The sequence below is a fragment of the Ips typographus genome, linkage group LG2 (genome assembly GCF_016097725.1).
Source record: "Ips typographus isolate SLU linkage group LG2, UJ_Ityp_2.0, whole genome shotgun sequence".
Lineage (NCBI taxonomy): Eukaryota > Metazoa > Arthropoda > Insecta > Coleoptera > Curculionidae > Ips > Ips typographus.
This window is the reverse complement of record NC_138423.1, coordinates 13402990-13421035: the sequence shown is the minus strand read 5'-3', so window position 1 is coordinate 13421035 and position 18046 is coordinate 13402990. Positions and strand designations below refer to the sequence as shown.

At 32.5% G+C, this 18046-nt stretch overlaps 1 protein-coding gene across 7 annotated transcripts in view; it reads right to left on the bottom strand.

The window, feature by feature from the left end:
• The window catches only part of Hex-A (Hexokinase A), a 55696-nt gene that overhangs the window by 10011 nt on the left and 27639 nt on the right, over positions 1 to 18046 (bottom strand). For 6 of the 7 annotated variants that reach the window (XM_081996225.1, XM_081996220.1, XM_081996219.1 and 3 more), the window contains exons 2-4: positions 1813 to 1975; positions 1112 to 1302; positions 891 to 1055 (exon numbers count right to left, since the gene is read on the bottom strand). In XM_081996225.1, coding sequence (XP_081852351.1) covers positions 891 to 1055; positions 1112 to 1302; positions 1813 to 1975 — 519 coding nt within the window. Of the gene's footprint in view, positions 1 to 703; positions 804 to 890; positions 1056 to 1111; positions 1303 to 1812; positions 1976 to 18046 lie in introns of all 7 variants that reach the window. The other variant, XM_081996221.1, reaches the window with a different exon arrangement.

The following is an 18046-nucleotide window of genomic DNA, read 5'->3' as shown; positions in this document are numbered from 1 at the left end:
CTTTGTAATTTTAGTGCAAAACTGTTTCGAAAGTATTGATAAAAACCATTTTCAACGTTTTTTTTTCTTTGAAGGGATTTAAGAACTACTATTAAGACGCATTTTTAGGATTTTTACTTATTCCCAAACTTAACCTCCCAAAATATTTCAGATATCCTGTATTACTTTGTTACTACGAAAATAACCATATAATCATCGAAGTTTGCCTTTCAATAATCAATACATATTTCTAATTTTTGAAATTAATTTTCTTCTGTGATTTAATTTAATTTATTGATTTCTCTTCATTCTTGGTTAAATTGAATTCCTTAAAGTTGTGTGTTAATAAACCGTGATTTATATGGACCGTCCGGTATTGACTGTGAAATTTTTCTATTTTCATTGTACATACATGCAATTATCAAAAATTGTATGGAAAACGTTTAGAATATGACTTTTCCCTTACGGCGATTGATATGTATTATTACCCCAAAACGATCCCCTTTGGCCGATTGCACTGTTTAGTGACAGTTTAGGTTGTGATTGAACACTTGGCACGTTTCTATCTGTCACATTCTAAACTCAACTTAGTTAGCCTTAAATAAGTTGGTACAATCGGCTATTAATGACCTTTAATTAGTAGTAATTCATGCTTATTAACGACCTTAAGGTGACTTTATCATTAACAGTCATGATATGGTGAGTTTGTAGTCTCCTAACTCACCAACAATCATTCCTATTCTAGTATTTTGTTTTTTCCAAGTACATGACACTAGTGTACCGGTACTGTCGTTTATTACCGCTTTTGTTTTAACGCGTATATCCTGAAAGTGGACAAAAACTAGAATTTGCCTTTTATCACTGACATATGACTGACTGGTTGGTACTAAACGAATGGAAAAAAAACTTACGCCTCTCCTTGCAATTGCCTCGTTCAACATTTGGACTACATCATTCCCCACAACGTTAGAACAGTTGAAACCTTTGGTCCAACATTCGAGTATGCCCACTGTGAGCCCCTTTTGTGCCAATGGGAAACTGAATGTGAATCCCAATGGTAGAGTTTCGTCCTGAACCTAATATTCACTGGAATTGAAATTTTTTCTGCTACAAAGCAACTAAATCTAATTACCTGTTCTTCTTTAACGAAAATGGCCAAACATTCAGCAATGTGATCGAACAACTGCTCGCCAGATCCAAGCATAATGTGTTGAGGAATTGCAAAAATTTTGGATTTCATCTCAAAATGTTCTCCACTGAGTTCAATCAAAAGCACCCTGAAGTTGGTACCTCCCAGATCGAGGGCCAAAAATTTCCCAGTTTCTATAAATAACACAAAATATGTGGTTTCAGTTAATCACATCCTGTTGATTATGAAACCTCAACTATTATTTTGATTTTATCCTCGTAATTAGCTCAATTATTGTATTTATAAGTAAATTACAACCACAAATCATTATTTGAACAGATTAGTGGCAACATCCAGTACAGGACATAAACTACTTTTAAGTACATTTAAGTGCAAATTGAATGATCTATTAAATACCATATTAGTGGTTGAATGAAACTATTAAACTGAGTATGCGATATTATCAAGGAAAAAAATTCTTAATTAGTTCACGTGTCTAAGTGACACAATAATGTGGTTTTATTTTCCTATTGAATTTTATAGAGAACTCGTGGCAAAACTGATTTAACATCTGAAAAGTTTGCATAAGGGAATAGCTTAAATTAGTAGTCAAAATATCAATATTTGCAGAATAAATATTGCTAAACTACAGGTCAACAGCACAAAGTTTTGTTGACAAGATTATTAACCCTGATGGTACTTACCGGTGCCATCGGGCAAATCCTGTACATAAGTGGGGAAACATTTCACTTTAGCTTGGCTATGAGTCGCTTTGGATAATCCTCTTTTAATATTGTCCAGGAAGATCTCGCCTATTTTCTTCAAGGTGTCATTGTCATAAATTAGCTCGCGGCATTTCTCCCGAATCTGAAAATAAAATTAAACTAAGTAATTGCTAGAAGAATTTATGCAAATTAGTACTGCGATATGTCAATAACGGATCTTCAGGCAAAGAGGTATTTAAGAGCAGTCATATTTGACCAACTGACTGTTGTATGCAAATGGGTGTGTGCGCTGTCTATCTGATGATAAGTCGATGCTTTGCATAGAATAATAGATGCTGCTGCTGCTACAGGGTTATGCGTGGGTACTTGTCGGTAGTACTCGTCTACTTTATGCATTCACTACATAGTTTATGCCTATACGTTTGTACATACCGATGGAATAAAACCAAATTAACTCGAACCAGTTTATTGAACTGTCTAAGATTTATAATATGTTTTACAAACAGGCAAAAGTCCCTTTGGTTTTTACGTAACTGTAATATGTGATGATGTTTAATGGTTTGGTTTAGGTTCACATGAATTTTTTGGTCGATCATTAATCAATTATAAATCAAGAAAGAAGTAAGCCTTGATACGACCATAACCAGTGTACACACTAGATTGATTACGGAAGATTTACAACAGAGATACAGGGTGGTCGACTTGAATTTTTGAATCAATAAAATATAAATTAATATGTAATAACTCTTTCAGCAGGAATAATTACCATAACTATCTGGCATTAGATTATGATGTTTCAAGCATATTCTATGCAGCTAAAGAGTGATGTTGTTTGGGTTGAAGGTTTGATTGGATGGTGACAATAACACATTTCAATACCAATTTAAACTTGATCGTTTCACCAAAAGTACGCAACAGAAGAAAAAAGATAATGGGAACAAAGAAAAGTAAACTGAAAGGTTTGACCGAGAGTATTTTCGTAGAATGATTGTTAAGGGGATCGGTAAAGACTTTACGTTTTTCGATCGCGATGCTTGGCCTACGTGTAGAAAAATATACAGGGTGTCTAAAAAGTCTGGAATATTGCAAATATCTCGAAAAGTGCTGATTTTATTTTTCTCAAAATTTGCGTCTTGTTAAAGTAAATAACAGCGCATGACGTGAGGGTGAAATGAGGTTCGCAAGTATACAGGGTCAGTCACAAAGTATACCAACTTTCTTAATTCAAACCTAACACACTATATATTACTTCAGATTTTAAGAGTACTCATAAAGACCAATTCAACGATATACGATTTTTTTTTTTTTGATTTTTTTTTTTGTACCTACCTATAACAATGATAGGTGTAACAATGACAGCTAACGTCAATATAATGTTAAATTAATTGGCAAATTTTCCTATTACTGAAAATGGTGTTTTTGAGTGAGAAGGATACTTAAGATGTCAGTCTTTTCCTTCTCACTCTAAAACACCATTTTAAGTAATAGGAAAATTTGCCAATTAATTTAACATTATATTGACGTTAGCTGTCATTGTTACACCTATCATTGTTATAGGTAGGTACAAAAAAAAAAATCAAAAAAAAAAAAAAATCAAAAAAAAAAAAAAAAAAAAATTAAAAAAAAAAAAAATCGTATATCGTTGAATTGGCCTTTATGAGTACTCTTAAAATCTGAAGTAATATACAGTGTGTTAGGTTTGAATTAAGAAAGTTGGTATACTTTGTGACTGACCCTGTATACTTGCGAACCTCATTTCACCCTCACGTCATGCGCTGTTATTTACTTTAACAAGACGCAAATTTTGAGAAAAATAAAATCAGCAGTTTTCGAGATATTTGCAATATTCCAGACTTTTTAGACACCCTGTATAAAAAACAGTGTTCGTTCTTTGTTTCTGTCGATAAAACTACGGCAGTGATAACACAGACATTACTGTTTAAGCGACGAGGCTCCTAGAGTGATATGGAACAAAGATGCAAGATTTCCGCTCCTTAATTCGAGCAATTTTTTAGTCCTATCTTTTAACCCAAATTACGACTTTAATTTTTAACTTATTTACGTGATTTTTTTTTTATTAAATAGCGGTTTGGGGAATGTGCGAAAGTTATTTTTGTCACCAAAAAAGTTTTGCAGGTAGGAAAAATAGTGACTTGAAAATTATGGTAATTTTATCATTTTGATAAAATGCTTCTAAATATTTTAATTTACGTACTATTAAAATTATATTGACTTTCGCACATTCTAGCAAGTGTCTTCTTTCATATGCCGTTTAAAAAACAGCAATACCTAGCCTAGTTTTTTTTTAATTTGGGTTAAAAGATTGTCATAAAATGCATTGAATCTCCCATAAGAGGTTTTGCTTTACCGATGCCCTTAACTCCAGATGTAGCGACTGTCAATTTAGAGACTAAACTTACTAATTCTAAAGAGCAAGCACAAATGTGTGGCATTTTTCTGCTCCTTTGTCTTGGTACCATTGACTAATTCACAATGAACGTAAACTATACTAAACACAATAAATATAAACGTAAATGAATAAGATAACTTTAGTGAAACATACCAATTTGATCACAATTAAATGCTGCTTTTCCTGACAGATTTAAATTAATAACATACATATCGTTGAAAAAAGTTAACTGACACTTGTTTACGCTTGTTGTGAAAGAGGCATGAAACCAAAAGTGAAGAAAGGGAAAAAAACGAAATCAGAAATACGGGTACATTAGATTTTAGAGACAGTACATTTTAGACCTATTTCTTATCTATAACAGTCCAAAAATGAATTGTTACTACTAGAACTAAAATTTAAAAAAAATTATTATTATACGCAAGTTGCGGATAAGCCCCACAGGGTTATTTCTATTTACATCCGCGGTAGGGATGGTTTAACCTTAATATTGTTTTGATCAAACCATTTTTTTGAGTATTTGCTACCTTAGGACACGGAAAAAACACTAAGTTGCAGCTTATGGAATTTCATTTTAAATGAAGTAATCAACTTTACGAGCAGTATGACGTAGCTAGCTTTGAGCGTTGCTATTGGATGTAATAATAGAGAGTTCTTTTTTCTGTATTTCCGTTATCTGTTAAAAGTTCGTTTGTTAACGGTATTAGCGTACACGTATCACGGTATTTAAAGACAAATTACCGGAATGAATACCGTAACGAAAAGTTACGTCAAAATTGTCAATTTATTCAAAGTTAGTTTACTAAGGATAATGTTTAATTCAATGAGTAAAAAGAACAAGTATCAGGAGGTAACAATAATACAAATTATAACCCGTTTGTGCATTAAGCGAGGGGGACGGAAGTCCACCATCTTTGATTGCGCATTCGCCTACTGCGCAGTTGAATTGACGCAGTCATTGAAAGTTTGGAGTTTCAAACCCGCAAAAATTTGTTGTTTGTATTTGTTTTAGTATAGTGTTAGTTTGTTTTGTTTGTTTGTGGTTCTTTAACAGTTGAGTTTTGCAAATTTAAATTAAGTTGTACAGTGGACAAGATTAAATTCATTAAGTAATTAAGTTGACGGCCGCCATATTACTCCCCCCCTCCCCCTTGTTTCTGTCACCCACTTTGTTTGCTATTGCTCCTTCCTGCTATGTTTACATTTTTTTTATTCATTGGTTTAATTTGTGTTTATTTTTCTTTGTGCTCCTTATTGCTCTCTTGGCTTATATACAATATTTGTTAGTCTTCATAATCTTTATCTGTAAAAATGGCCTTTGGAATCAAATTGAAAAAAACTTTATTCAAACTTTATTTAAATTTATTATCAAATACTATACTATTTGAATACAAAATAGGTTTATACGGTATATCTTTTTTTTCTTACAAACACACAGTTTCTTTGCATATAGAAATCGCTAATTTAAAAATCAAAATGCCTGGCTAGTTGCCGTATAAATTTTCAATTATTAGTACAAAAATCCAAAATAGAAAAAACACAAAACACTGTTCTTTTTTCACATTTAATATATGGATTTAAATAAAGTATTAGAAGCTAACAAAGAAAATAAATTAAGCAATCAGTCAAGAAATGTGCGATTAGAAAAATAAAGGCAATAACGTTTCGCTAATAGCGTAAATCTAAAACAAAAAAACTCTCTATTTTCCACCTTTGACTTTTGATATGACGTTGACGTATCAATTGTAAATAGATTGGCTTTTGTATTTGTTGGGTTAGGTTAGGTGCATAGGAGATACATACAATGTTGCCAGCTCTACCGTTAAAACGGTATATCTACCGTTTTTGTAGTTCTTCTACCGTTTTTCTGTTTTTGTATATAATCTACCGTTTTTAATTACGTTATTGCCATTATGTTGGTTGTGAAACTTTTCATATACTTTTTCAGTTTATTGAATAGGAAATTAAATAAGGATCCTAAAAATGCACTTAAAACAGTCATTTTTTTTACTCCAAATTATTCTCTAAAACTACGTGATGTCTATCACTATTGTCAAAATTTTGAAACGAATTAGAGAAGACAAGAATTTGCAAACGAATTACATTTTAACATAGTTTTCGAAACAAGACGATTTCCTGAGACTTAACAGTTTTGACAATTGTCACTTCATAGTCTAGCTAAATAATCTTCTGAAATCACGTGACAACTGTCAATAACGTCAAAACTGTCAAACCGTGCAGTAAAGTTGCAAAAATCAAGGTTTAGGAAGGTTTTCTTGCAGTATTTGATATAAAACATGTTTCTGAGATTTATGAGAGTTATTTGGACAATTGTCACGTGACCGTCTAACTAAATAGTGTTCTACAATCAGGTGACAACTGTTACTAACGTCAAAACTGTCAAACCATGGTCAAAATTTCGAAAAATCAGAATTTAAAAAAGTTTTCTTGCAGTATTTGATATAAAACGTGTTTCTGAGATTTATGACAGTTATTTTGCCGATTGTCACGTGACCGTCTAGCTAAATAGTGTTCTACAATCACGTGACAACTGTCACTAACGTCAAAACTGTCAAACCATGCTCAAAAGTTGCAAAAATCAGGATTTAGAAACGTTTTCTTGCAGTATTTGATATAAAACGTGTTTCTGAGATTTATGATAGTTATTTTTACGATTGTCACGTGATCGTCTAGCAAAATGTTGATTTTCAATCACGTGACAACTGTTACTAACGTCAAAACTGTCAAACCTTTGTTGGAGCAAGTTGCAAAAATCAGGATTAAGAAACGTTTTCTTGCAGTATTCGATATAGTGTTTCTGAGATTTATGATCTCTGACAATGGTCACGTGACTGCCTAGATAAATTATCCTTCAAACCCACGTGATATCTGTCACTAATGTCAAAACAAAAAACAATTATTATTGAAAAAATGAAAAAACTGTATTATGTATAGGTAAAAATCAACAGAATTAAATGACGTAAAAATATATAGGATGTTCCATTTAAAAAAATGTAACTTATTGTCATATGTCAGAAACTAAACAGAATAGAAAAAAACTGACTACGCCATTGGATTGTACATGAAAACTACTACCGGGAACCGTTCTTCCTTTTTTTATAACTTTAAAAGCAACTGAAATACTGAAGAGGTTCAAAAATTACCAAGTTTCGAAAAGAAAGTTTGCGCCGCCCACTTTTCGCCAGTCATCTCAGCTCAGAAAAAGAGATCAGAACACGTATGCTACTTTTTTTCTATCTATTACCGTTTTCTCTGTACCCCGTCAAACCATCGAAAATGCAGCACCCTGTACATTCTGATCGTTCAAGCGTGCTATCCCCAATCCCCAACACCAAAAAAACTATAAACTCAAACAGGTAAAACGTTTCGTTATTGGCACGTCAAAAACGTGACCTCTGCTTGCAAAACTGGTTCCTCGAAAAACGATTTGCTAATTTTTGAACGTTAAACGTTTCAACAAATACGAACCGTAAAAGTTTGCATGTAACCGCAAAGGTAAATACGATAGGTGCGTCACATCACGTGATGGACTTGTCTAGGCTAAGTAATCGGCCGAGATATTTATACAATAAACTTGTGCGCATATAAAATTAAGAATTGATTATGATAATTATGCGCGACAGTAAGGACAACTATATTATAAAACAATGTTGAAACAAAACTTTTCAGTTTAATGTCTACTATAGTTTGTAATTTCTAGTTTCTTGACAATTTTTAAAATGTCGTAAAAAATCCTGGAGGTTGTCCTATAAAAAACAATTAAACACTATATAGGAAACAATAGAATTAATTAATAAAGTAACGGTGAAAAAATTAACAACTGTATCAAAGGTTAAGCGATTACACCGGTAAATAGGACACCTTAATGTAATGCAAATCTGCTAATAATAAATACAATTTCCTGAAACAAAATTTGGTCCTGAAGATAATAAAACGGTTTTTGTGACAAATATCACAACCTCGCAGTGTATTGAAAGAATTGAGTGGCCACTTGGATTTCCAGATTTAACGCCGTTTATTTAGGATTTTTTTCTGAGATAAGCGGGAGTATAGTTGGATTTTTACCTTTTGAGAATGACGTCATCTTTTTACATCTTTGTTTTTCGCATATCAAACATATGAAATATAAAATTTTAGCAAAAAAGGCACGTTGTTAATTTTGTCATCCTGTCAAATTAAAAACGTTGACATTTACTGTCACTTTGATATAAACAAATATCAAAGGTATGAAAACGCTACCCTACAATGAGCAAGCCCAAATGCTAATTCTAAATGTGCTGCTTTTTTTGGAGTACAATAAGAAACAGTTTCCAGATGTCATCCCAACTGATTATTCCAATGTGTATGATAGAGCATCACAGGCTTTAAAAGTGAGTACTGCTACCCTATGCCGAATGAAAAACAAAGAAGTTGATAATGTTGGTATGTCAAATTACTATTTTTGCCTTATTGTGCAAAGCACAATAACACAGCACAAAATCAATGAACATAAATAATATATTATGTTATTATTAGTAGAAGAGATCTTTAAGTGACTGCAAGCACACCTATTCACTGAATGAATGATGATTAATCTGAAACTCTCATGATCATGTGATTTTCAAGGCACTTGATCATCAGTCACTTCTGAACGCACTAATTTTTCAAAGCATTTGTAGGTTAAAATTTGTGATCTAATTCTAGACATACGTTGTGTTTTTTCACCTGCTTGACGTCATTCTCAAAGGGTAAAATTTTGACTTTACCTGTACCACCGTCTAACCTGTACCTGGTAATTCCAAACCGGCTACTTTTAAGCACCTCATTAATAACAGGTGTCATTTCATTAGATGTTCCTGTCCAGAGATATCCGGTATAACACCTTTCACATTAATTAACTATGTAATTGGACACATTTATTGTTATCTATTTGTTATAGGGCAATTTAGTACCAGTAATTCCCAACGTTTATCATAATTGCTTTGTTAAGAACCGCAGTTTTTTTTGTATATGTATACTGAGTAAAACAGCGATAGTTGTATCACATTGCAGTGTAAATAAGAAACTATATACTTGCAGCATCTTAAATATCAGTAGTTCTGGACTAAGAGGCGCAGTAAGTGCCGGATTTAGGGGGGTGCTAGTAGTACTAAATGCACCCTGCGTCAAATTTTTGAAGGTATAAAGTGGAAAAACACGTACTTAAGAGGAAACGAAACTGCAATAAGCCATCTAAATAATATTTCTCATGGGGATGTAAAAAAATTGATATAATACAAGGGGTGAAACAAGGTGCACCCTGTCACTTTTTGCCTTGTAACTCCTTAAGAAGGCCCTTAAATGCAATATCACCTTGATACAATCTTCTAGAGGATAAAATTTCCTGCAATTCTCCTAATCTACATTTTTTTGTAACTCCTCAAATAACGGAGCTCAGTCAAAATGAAGTTAGTTTAAAAACAAGTCAGTTTTTGCCTTCTAACTTCTTAAGGAGGCCCCTAATTTAATTTGAGAGGTCACGTGAGTCTTTTTTCACGACAAAAGAGAGTTTAAGGTGACGTGACTGTTTTTAAATCTCAAAATATCATTTTGAGGAATGATGTTTTTGACGTCACGATGACGTAATTTGCCAAAACCATAATTTGACCAACTGTCACATTTAAGCCTCAGTTTAAGCTGATATTTGTAGTCACGTGACTCTTTTTATGTGACTGTTCTAAATTCTAAATGTCAAAATATTATTTGAATGATCACGTGACCGCTTCTAAGTTTAAACTGATGTTTTTGTAAAGTCACGTGAGAGGCTTTAAGGTGAAAACGGTCACGTGACGATGTTCAAGAATCAAATTTATTTTTAACGGTCCTAACCTAACCTAACCTAACCTAACGGTCACGTGACCGATTTTAAGTTTAAACTGATATTTTTTTAAGTCACGTGACATTTTTTTAAGATTAAAAATGAAATTCATAATGTCACGTAACAGTGTCAAATGTCAAATTTTTATTTGAGGGGTCACGTAACCGTTTTTCACTTTAAACAGATATTTTTAAAGTCACGTGACTTTTTTCACATTGAAATTAACCACGTGACGATTTTCAATCATTAAATTTATTTTTAAAGATTACTTGATTTTTTTTTAACATCAAAACAAAATCCTGAAGGGTTACGTGACCGTTTTTTAGTTTTAAACAAGGCCTGGAAGAGAAACCGGAACGGGTTGAATTCTGCCAAACCGAAACCGGAACCGTTATTTTTTTTTTAAACTGATACACTAAATCACGTGACTCTTTTTAAGGTGCACATTCCATGAAGTAATTTGACAGTTTATCACGTGACATCGATTCGTTTTTTAAATATGTTGATCACATGATTGTTGAATTACGAACGTAATTAGTTAGAGAGTTATTTCTGAACAAAGCTCTGCGTGATTATTTGCAATCCACAAATTTAAGAAGTAAAAAGAGTAAAAAATTGTGCTATTTCTAGTAAATAATCCTCATTAAAGAAATGTAGCCAAAATATTCAATATTATAGTCTTGAAGGGACTGATGAAGAAGATACTTTAATGCCAATGATATTACAGTCTCACAAAAATCATACAGGATAGTCAAAAAGTCACTCTGTGCTAACCTAAGAAAAGTGGAAGTATCTCTTTTGTCTTTTTTTTCTGATCAAAATTTTATAAACCATTGAATTAACTTCAATATCTCGTATTTTAAAATATACTCTAAAATTGGAATTTTGTAATAATTTTCAACAAATTGTCAGTATGTTAGCTCCATCCTGTATAAAACGTAGACAGATACGTTACGTCAGAATAACACAATTCAAAAGGACCAAATGATGATTTACATACACTTTTTTATGGTAGAGTTGAATCAATATTTACATAACTTTCACTCACTTTGTAATTCCTTTAATATCCAAAAATATAAAATTTACTTAAGTCAAAAGAAAATTCAAAATTATTATTGTTGTTAGTATACATTGTTTACTTCTTTAAAGACGAATATCAGCCAAACAACTTGGAAACGTGCGAATTCTACAAAACTACAACAAAAGAGTTTTTTTTATAAGTGAAGTATCATAATTATTATGATTATTGGAGCGTAAATGGAACGAATCATTGAAATGCAATCAGTAACAGTTTCAAAAAAGATCAGTCATTCTGATAGAAGCAAGCAGTAAAATATTATTTATTATATGATGTGCTTTAAATAAACACTCGGATTACAAATTTCACAATTTTCATATATCTTTAGGCTGCAATTATTATGAATAATACACTAAACAAACAATTTAATCCTCGCCTAAAAAATGATAATCCAAAATGTCTGAAGGGGATTGAAAACTGATAAAATACAAATATTGGATTAACAAATTCGTATTTGTTCCTGTCTTTGGGATTGCCAAATCCCATAAAGCTCTCAATCGACTAACCTAATTTTTTCCAGAAAAATAAGATTCATCAGCTTTGGAATTTATAGTGATATACTGGATCAGAGTCTTTTAATATAAAAGTATGATCAATAATGTCATGTCACAGAAATCCTAGAAATAGACGGGTGCAATCCAAAAATGGTTTCATATCCAAAAATCTTCAGGCTCGAAACGTAACGAATATATTAAAATATGATCTGTCATCATTATTTTGTTCTAATTCTAGTAAAATTCGCCTTAATAGATCTCTTCTCAAAATTAACTTTCGTTCAATATGGAAGACATTGAGAATTGTTATCGAATTTCAAAGGTAATATCCTTGAATCGTAGGCCTAAATTAACCTTGATTTTACGACAGTTCCAAATTTAAAGAAAGCTAAATATAACTTCCATAAAACTAATTTTGGAAACTTACAAGCACTAAAATTAACACGAAAGTCATTAAGACTTCTAGCATTACTTTCGTCAATTTAGCCTGATAAATGTTCTCTGAAAAGGTTACGTTGAATTTTTAAAACTTTATAAAATTTTTTGAACTGAAGTTCATTGTCTCGCAGTGGAGATGTAAGAATTCATTCCGCACACTGTACACAGTTCTTGTTTGTTTTTATAGTAATTCGAGACCTTAAAAGGGTTGTTTCCTCTCCAAATCTCTTCACAAGTATCATCTTCTAGTGGAGGATAGTAGAGAAGACTGTGTGTCATTCCGCATCCTGTACTTTATAGGATGATACCACTTGTGAAGGGATTTGGAAACAACCCTTTTAAGGTCTCGAATTACCACAAAATTCAAGAAGAACTGTGATGAATCAGTTAATTTGATCTGAAGGTTTTGACTAGCATAACAAAACTGCCAGATGGCTCAGAAATAAATAGATCTGACTCTCTGTTTCTATAAACTACTAGTTTCTCGTAAAAACAGAAAGAAATTAAAACTCATTCTTGTAAAGTGAATGTTCCTAACTTATTTAGGTCCCGGAAAAAATTTAAGAATCAACAATAAACTTCCTTAAATCATTGCTGACCTTCCAGTTTATATACAAGCCAATCGTACTTTAATAATATTGACCTACTTGATAGTCTTGATCTTGAATCTTATTCAAGTTCTCTACACGTTACCCACACACTTTTACTTTTCTAAACGTCAATGTGCATTTAATTAATATGGTAATTAAAACCACAAAAAAAACTTAATAAAGCATTGACAAGAAGTCCGCGCCTTTTTTCGTTCAAATCACCATTACCTTTAACAAATTTTCTCTCAAGGGCATCAGCTATCACCAATGAGTATTTACGAGCGGAATGCTGATGAATCGAGACGTATTTGCGTAAGTTTGATGCCAGTAAGATTTTCTGATAAACGTGTGTCTATGATCATTTGGCAGCAAAAAAGATCATAAAAATTATCTGAAAACCGCGGCGCGCTGAATCTACGTCACGTTCTGTTACGTCAATTGCGCGAGGTCAAATTCTACACTTATTATGTATATGTAAACGATTTTGCCAATAATTCGCTTTCATATTTTTAGATAGTGCGACTAAAAATTTAACCAGGTTGAATCGAAAATTATATCCCTATTCTGTAGGAAATTTTATATTTCAATGCATAAGTATTGCTCTAGAGGTTTTTACCTCTATTCGTCATGCAGTAGGTTTCATAAAATCATTAAGATTAAACAGAACCTTATGTGGAAAAATTCAAATTATCCATACGAAATTAACGGTAAGATGAGAGGGGAGTAAGATGGGACCAAACTTCACAATCTGTCTTAGTAGAAAGACAGATGGACTTCCCTGGGATAAACTGTCAAATTACAACGTTACAGTTATGAAAGTTTTGCTCCATTTGTCAATAGTATTGGTTCTGCTCTTCTTCAGCATTTAAAAAAAAATAGGTTGATGATGGTTCCACAAAGACAAATTGTCGGAATTGAAAACTGATAAAACCACTTTGAAGAGCTTTAAAAGTTGCTGTGGAGAAGTGTCATTAGTTTTGGTCTAGGTCAAATAAAACCTAAAATCAAAAAAAATCACTTTTTTCATAATATCTCAACCAAAATTTCGACGTATTCTAATTTACCCAAATCTATATCTCTAAACGTTTTTAAGATCCTTATAGTGGCCTTCCCTGTATAAGGCAACAAACAGAAAAACTATAAACACCATAATGACGTTGTCTACTATAGTGGAGTTTAAGGTTCAAAATATAAATTTAATACACGGCATAAATAAAAGGTTAAAATGAGCCTGGCACGATTATCCGTGACGTAATTAGAGACTCTTCAATTCGAAAGATTGCAGACCTAAAAACTAAGAAGCTGCAGAATATGTCTGGGTTAAAGGTATTGTAAAGTAGAGTGAATATGGCAACCTGCCACCTACAACGACATTAGAATATGATTCAGTGAATGACAGTTGACATTTTGAAAGTTTGACATTTGGTAAAAAATCAAAAAATCATATTAGACATACGTCCATATCGAGGATGAAGTGAAAGCAAAAAATAGCATTGTTGTCAGAGTATAGTCAACATAAAACTATTTAAAATGCGTTTCACAAATTGGAATATAACTAACAATGTTTGAAAGGAACGCTATAAAAACTTGGCAATAGCGCTTATTACTACCAACGCAATCGTCAAATCAGCTTGATGCATGCAAGCAATGTTTGCTTGTTGTTTATGTTGGCACGTGCTTTTAAAAATGTACACGTTCTACCTATTTACTTTGTTTTTCTGTATATTACTACAAAAATTGCATGTGTCAGTTTGCTAGGCCCCAAGAAGTCATTCATGCTTTCTCAATGAATAATGGAAATAATTTGAGATAAAAAATTGAGATTATTAATCGTTGATTGATTAATATTTGAGTTGATTACAAAATTTTTCAGTCGACTGTAGTCAATTGCTTTGTTCGGGATAAATGGTTCTGAAACATTCAGGAACTGTTTTGGGCTATCTGCATGGATAGGATAAGTAATTGCTGTGTTTTAATTTCCAGGACGATATAGAAATTGTCGTGCAAATGGTCCAAACCCATATTCAAAACAGTTTAAAATCAATAACCCAAATAAAGCAGAATAAATGTTTATAATCCTGAAAAGTTTGAAGAAAACTAATAGTCACTTGTATTATCGCCTCCTATACTAGAAAGCCTAGAATGTGTTTGTCACAAATTCCAATATGGCCGAAATAATGGTGACACTGGTGACATGCATTTGTTTGTATTGTAGATTGTAGAAATTGTTTTTTTTTTGAGGATTAGATGAATTTTTGCGGTTTAAAGGAATGCACACACTGGCGCGAATAATTCGGTGCGACGGCGAAATTTTCGCCTCGCGAAATATTCGTCGACTCAAAGTCTTTGGCGTATAACGAGGAACAACAAACTGGCGCGAAAATTTCGCCTGGCGACAACGAAACTCCAGCGAATTTTATTTCTTTCGCGACAAGCCGCGTTTTCTGTCGTTTTCGTTGCGAATCAAAGATGGCTTCAACTGAAATGATAATAGAGTTTGTGAAGAAATATCCGATTCAAGTCTTCTCGTAAATTGGTAGTGTTCTCGTAAATTGGTATATCGTTTTTCGATGTCATCTTTAATTAGATTTAATATTTCATCAAAACAAGCAATGTCCATTCTGAAATATTTATAAAAACGCTTTTTATCTAGTCGCAGTTGTGGCATGAGTGTATGAAATTCGCCTTTTTCTTTTCTTTCCAAATTTATATCGTGTGTCCAGAGCTTTTTTCTAAAAAAAAAACACCAACTTTAGCAGAAAATGTTACTTTTTATTACTCAATTGACGTTAAACATTTTCCTGTCCTGTAAATGTTAAGGCGCTACTGAATTTAAAGTTCCCACATAATTATATTTAATAAAAAATTGTTAGAATGCCTTACTTTTCACCTTCCTCATCTTCTAAAGCAGCCAATAATACTATTGCTTCTTCTTCAGAGCTTGAAGAATCCATCTTTCTATATAATCAATAAAAAAATATGTCTTATGAAATTTTTGCGCAAGTGTACCCACAAATTTTGACTTCCTACGTGTCGCGAAATATTCGCGCAAATGTGATAGGAGAGACGAATTTCTCTACCGCCTGTGTCGCGAAATATTCGCTTCGTTATCGCGGCGAATCAATTCGCGTCAATGTGTGCATTCCTTAAAGTCGCAACTTCAGGTTACTTACCTAAGTTAATAAATGTTTATAACCCTGAGAAGTTTGAAGTAAAACTAATAATTGTCACTTGTATCACCTCCTCCTTTACTAGAAAACCTAGGCGGTGCTTGTCAAAAAATCCAATATGGCCGAAATAGTGGTGACAGTATGCATTGGTTTGTATTGTGAAAATTGAATTTTTTTAGATTTAGATGAATTTTGCGATTTAAAGTCAAAACTTTAGGTTACTTGCCAAAGTCATTTTTGTTGACTATTCTGTTCATAAGTTTTTCAAGCCACATTGTAACAGCAATTCAGGAAAAAGCTGAAGAGTGTCAGAGTTTCACTTTACAAAAAACCCGGTTTGAATTCATCAGTGGTTGAAGTGGAATGATGTTATTATTACATACAAAAGTATGAGTTACATTTTAAGGCAGCCTGCATTTTGAGAGCAAAAAAAAACAAAATAATTTTTAAAGAATGGTCTTGGTAATAACATAAGGCCCACTTACCAGTTTTGCTTACCCTTGCTTCAAGGAGTTTTGGCTGAACTTGATTGCATGTGTATAAACACCGCCCTCTATACTAGAAACCAAAAATGTCACTTTTAATGGCGGCGTTAGCGGTTTTCGTTTTATACACAAACGTATGCAGATGCAGTAAAAAATATGTTTTTTTTATTGTTTCGTGTAGTTGATTGCAAGTTGTGAGTGAAAAATCAAAAAAAGGTTCATTCCTGATCCAGATATGAATAGATAGAGCTTTTATACACAATCAAGTCCAGCCTAAACAAATTGGTTAGAACATTTGTCCTGGAAAGTACAACAAACAGCAAACGAGTTTAAACACTGTACAGGGTGCTGCATTTTCGATGGTTTTACGGGGTATAGAGAAAACGGTAATAGATAGAAAAAAAGTAGCATACGTGTTCCGATCTCATTTTCTGAGCTGAGATGACTGGCGAAGAGTGGGCTGCGCAAACTTCTTTTGTTTCAAAGATACGGGGGGTTTTTGAAAATTGGTCATTTTGGAACATCCTCTGTATTTCATTTGCTATTAAAGTTATCAAAAAAGGAAAAACGGTTTCCGGTAGAAGTTTTGACGTAGAATCCAATGGCGTAGCCAGTTTTTTTCTATTACGTTTAGTTTCTGACATATGACACTAAGTTATATTTTTTTAAATGGAACACCCTATATATTTTTAGTTCATTTAATTCTGTTTATTTTTACCTTTTCAACGGTGTATTACAACATATAAGTTTGTAGAGGTTAATCCTGTTATTTTAAAAAAAGGACCTTTGCTAAGCTAAAAAATAACCAATATCTAAAATACCAAACAAAATCGGAAATCGTATAAGCTAACACAACAGGAAATTAAATATTTTTAATAAATCTTATTAAAAATCTAAGTTACAAACAGTTCTACCGTCACTTTAATAAGAAAAGTGGCCATTTCTATTTTCTACTATTTTTAAGGTAGAAGTTAAAAAAACTGTTTATAAACGACATGTAACATGTTAATATGAATATAGCCAAATTTGTTTTCGACTGTGGGTATTTTTATACATATTATTTAGCACTTTTTTATTAAGGAAACGCTTTTTTTCTAATTACGAAGATTAACGTTTACAAACTTATATGTTTTAATACACCGTTGAAATAGTAAAAATCAACAGAATTAAATGACCTAAAAATATATAGGGTGTTCCATTAAAAAAAATATAACTTAGTGTCATATGTCAGAAACTAAACGTAATAGAAAAAAACTGACTACGCCATTGGATTCTACGTCAAAACTTCTACCGGAAACCGTTTTTCCTTTTTTGATAACTTTAATAGCAAATGAAATACAGAGGAGGTTCCAAAATGACCAATTTACAAAAACCCCCCGTATCTTTGAAACGAAAGAAGTTTGCGCAGCCCACTCTTCGCCAATCATCTCAGCTCAGAAAATGAGATCGGAACACGTATGCTACTTTTTTTCTATCTATTACCGTTTTCTCTGTACCCCGTAAAACCATCGAAAATGCAGCACCCTGTACAATGTAAGAAAATCTGTAAATCCTTGAAACTGGGTAAGCAAAACTGGTAAATGGTTCTTATGTTATTACCAAGAACATTCATTCAAAATTATTTTTGTTGCTCTCACATTGAAGGATGGTTTAAAATGTAACTCACATACCTGTGCATGTAACAAGTACCT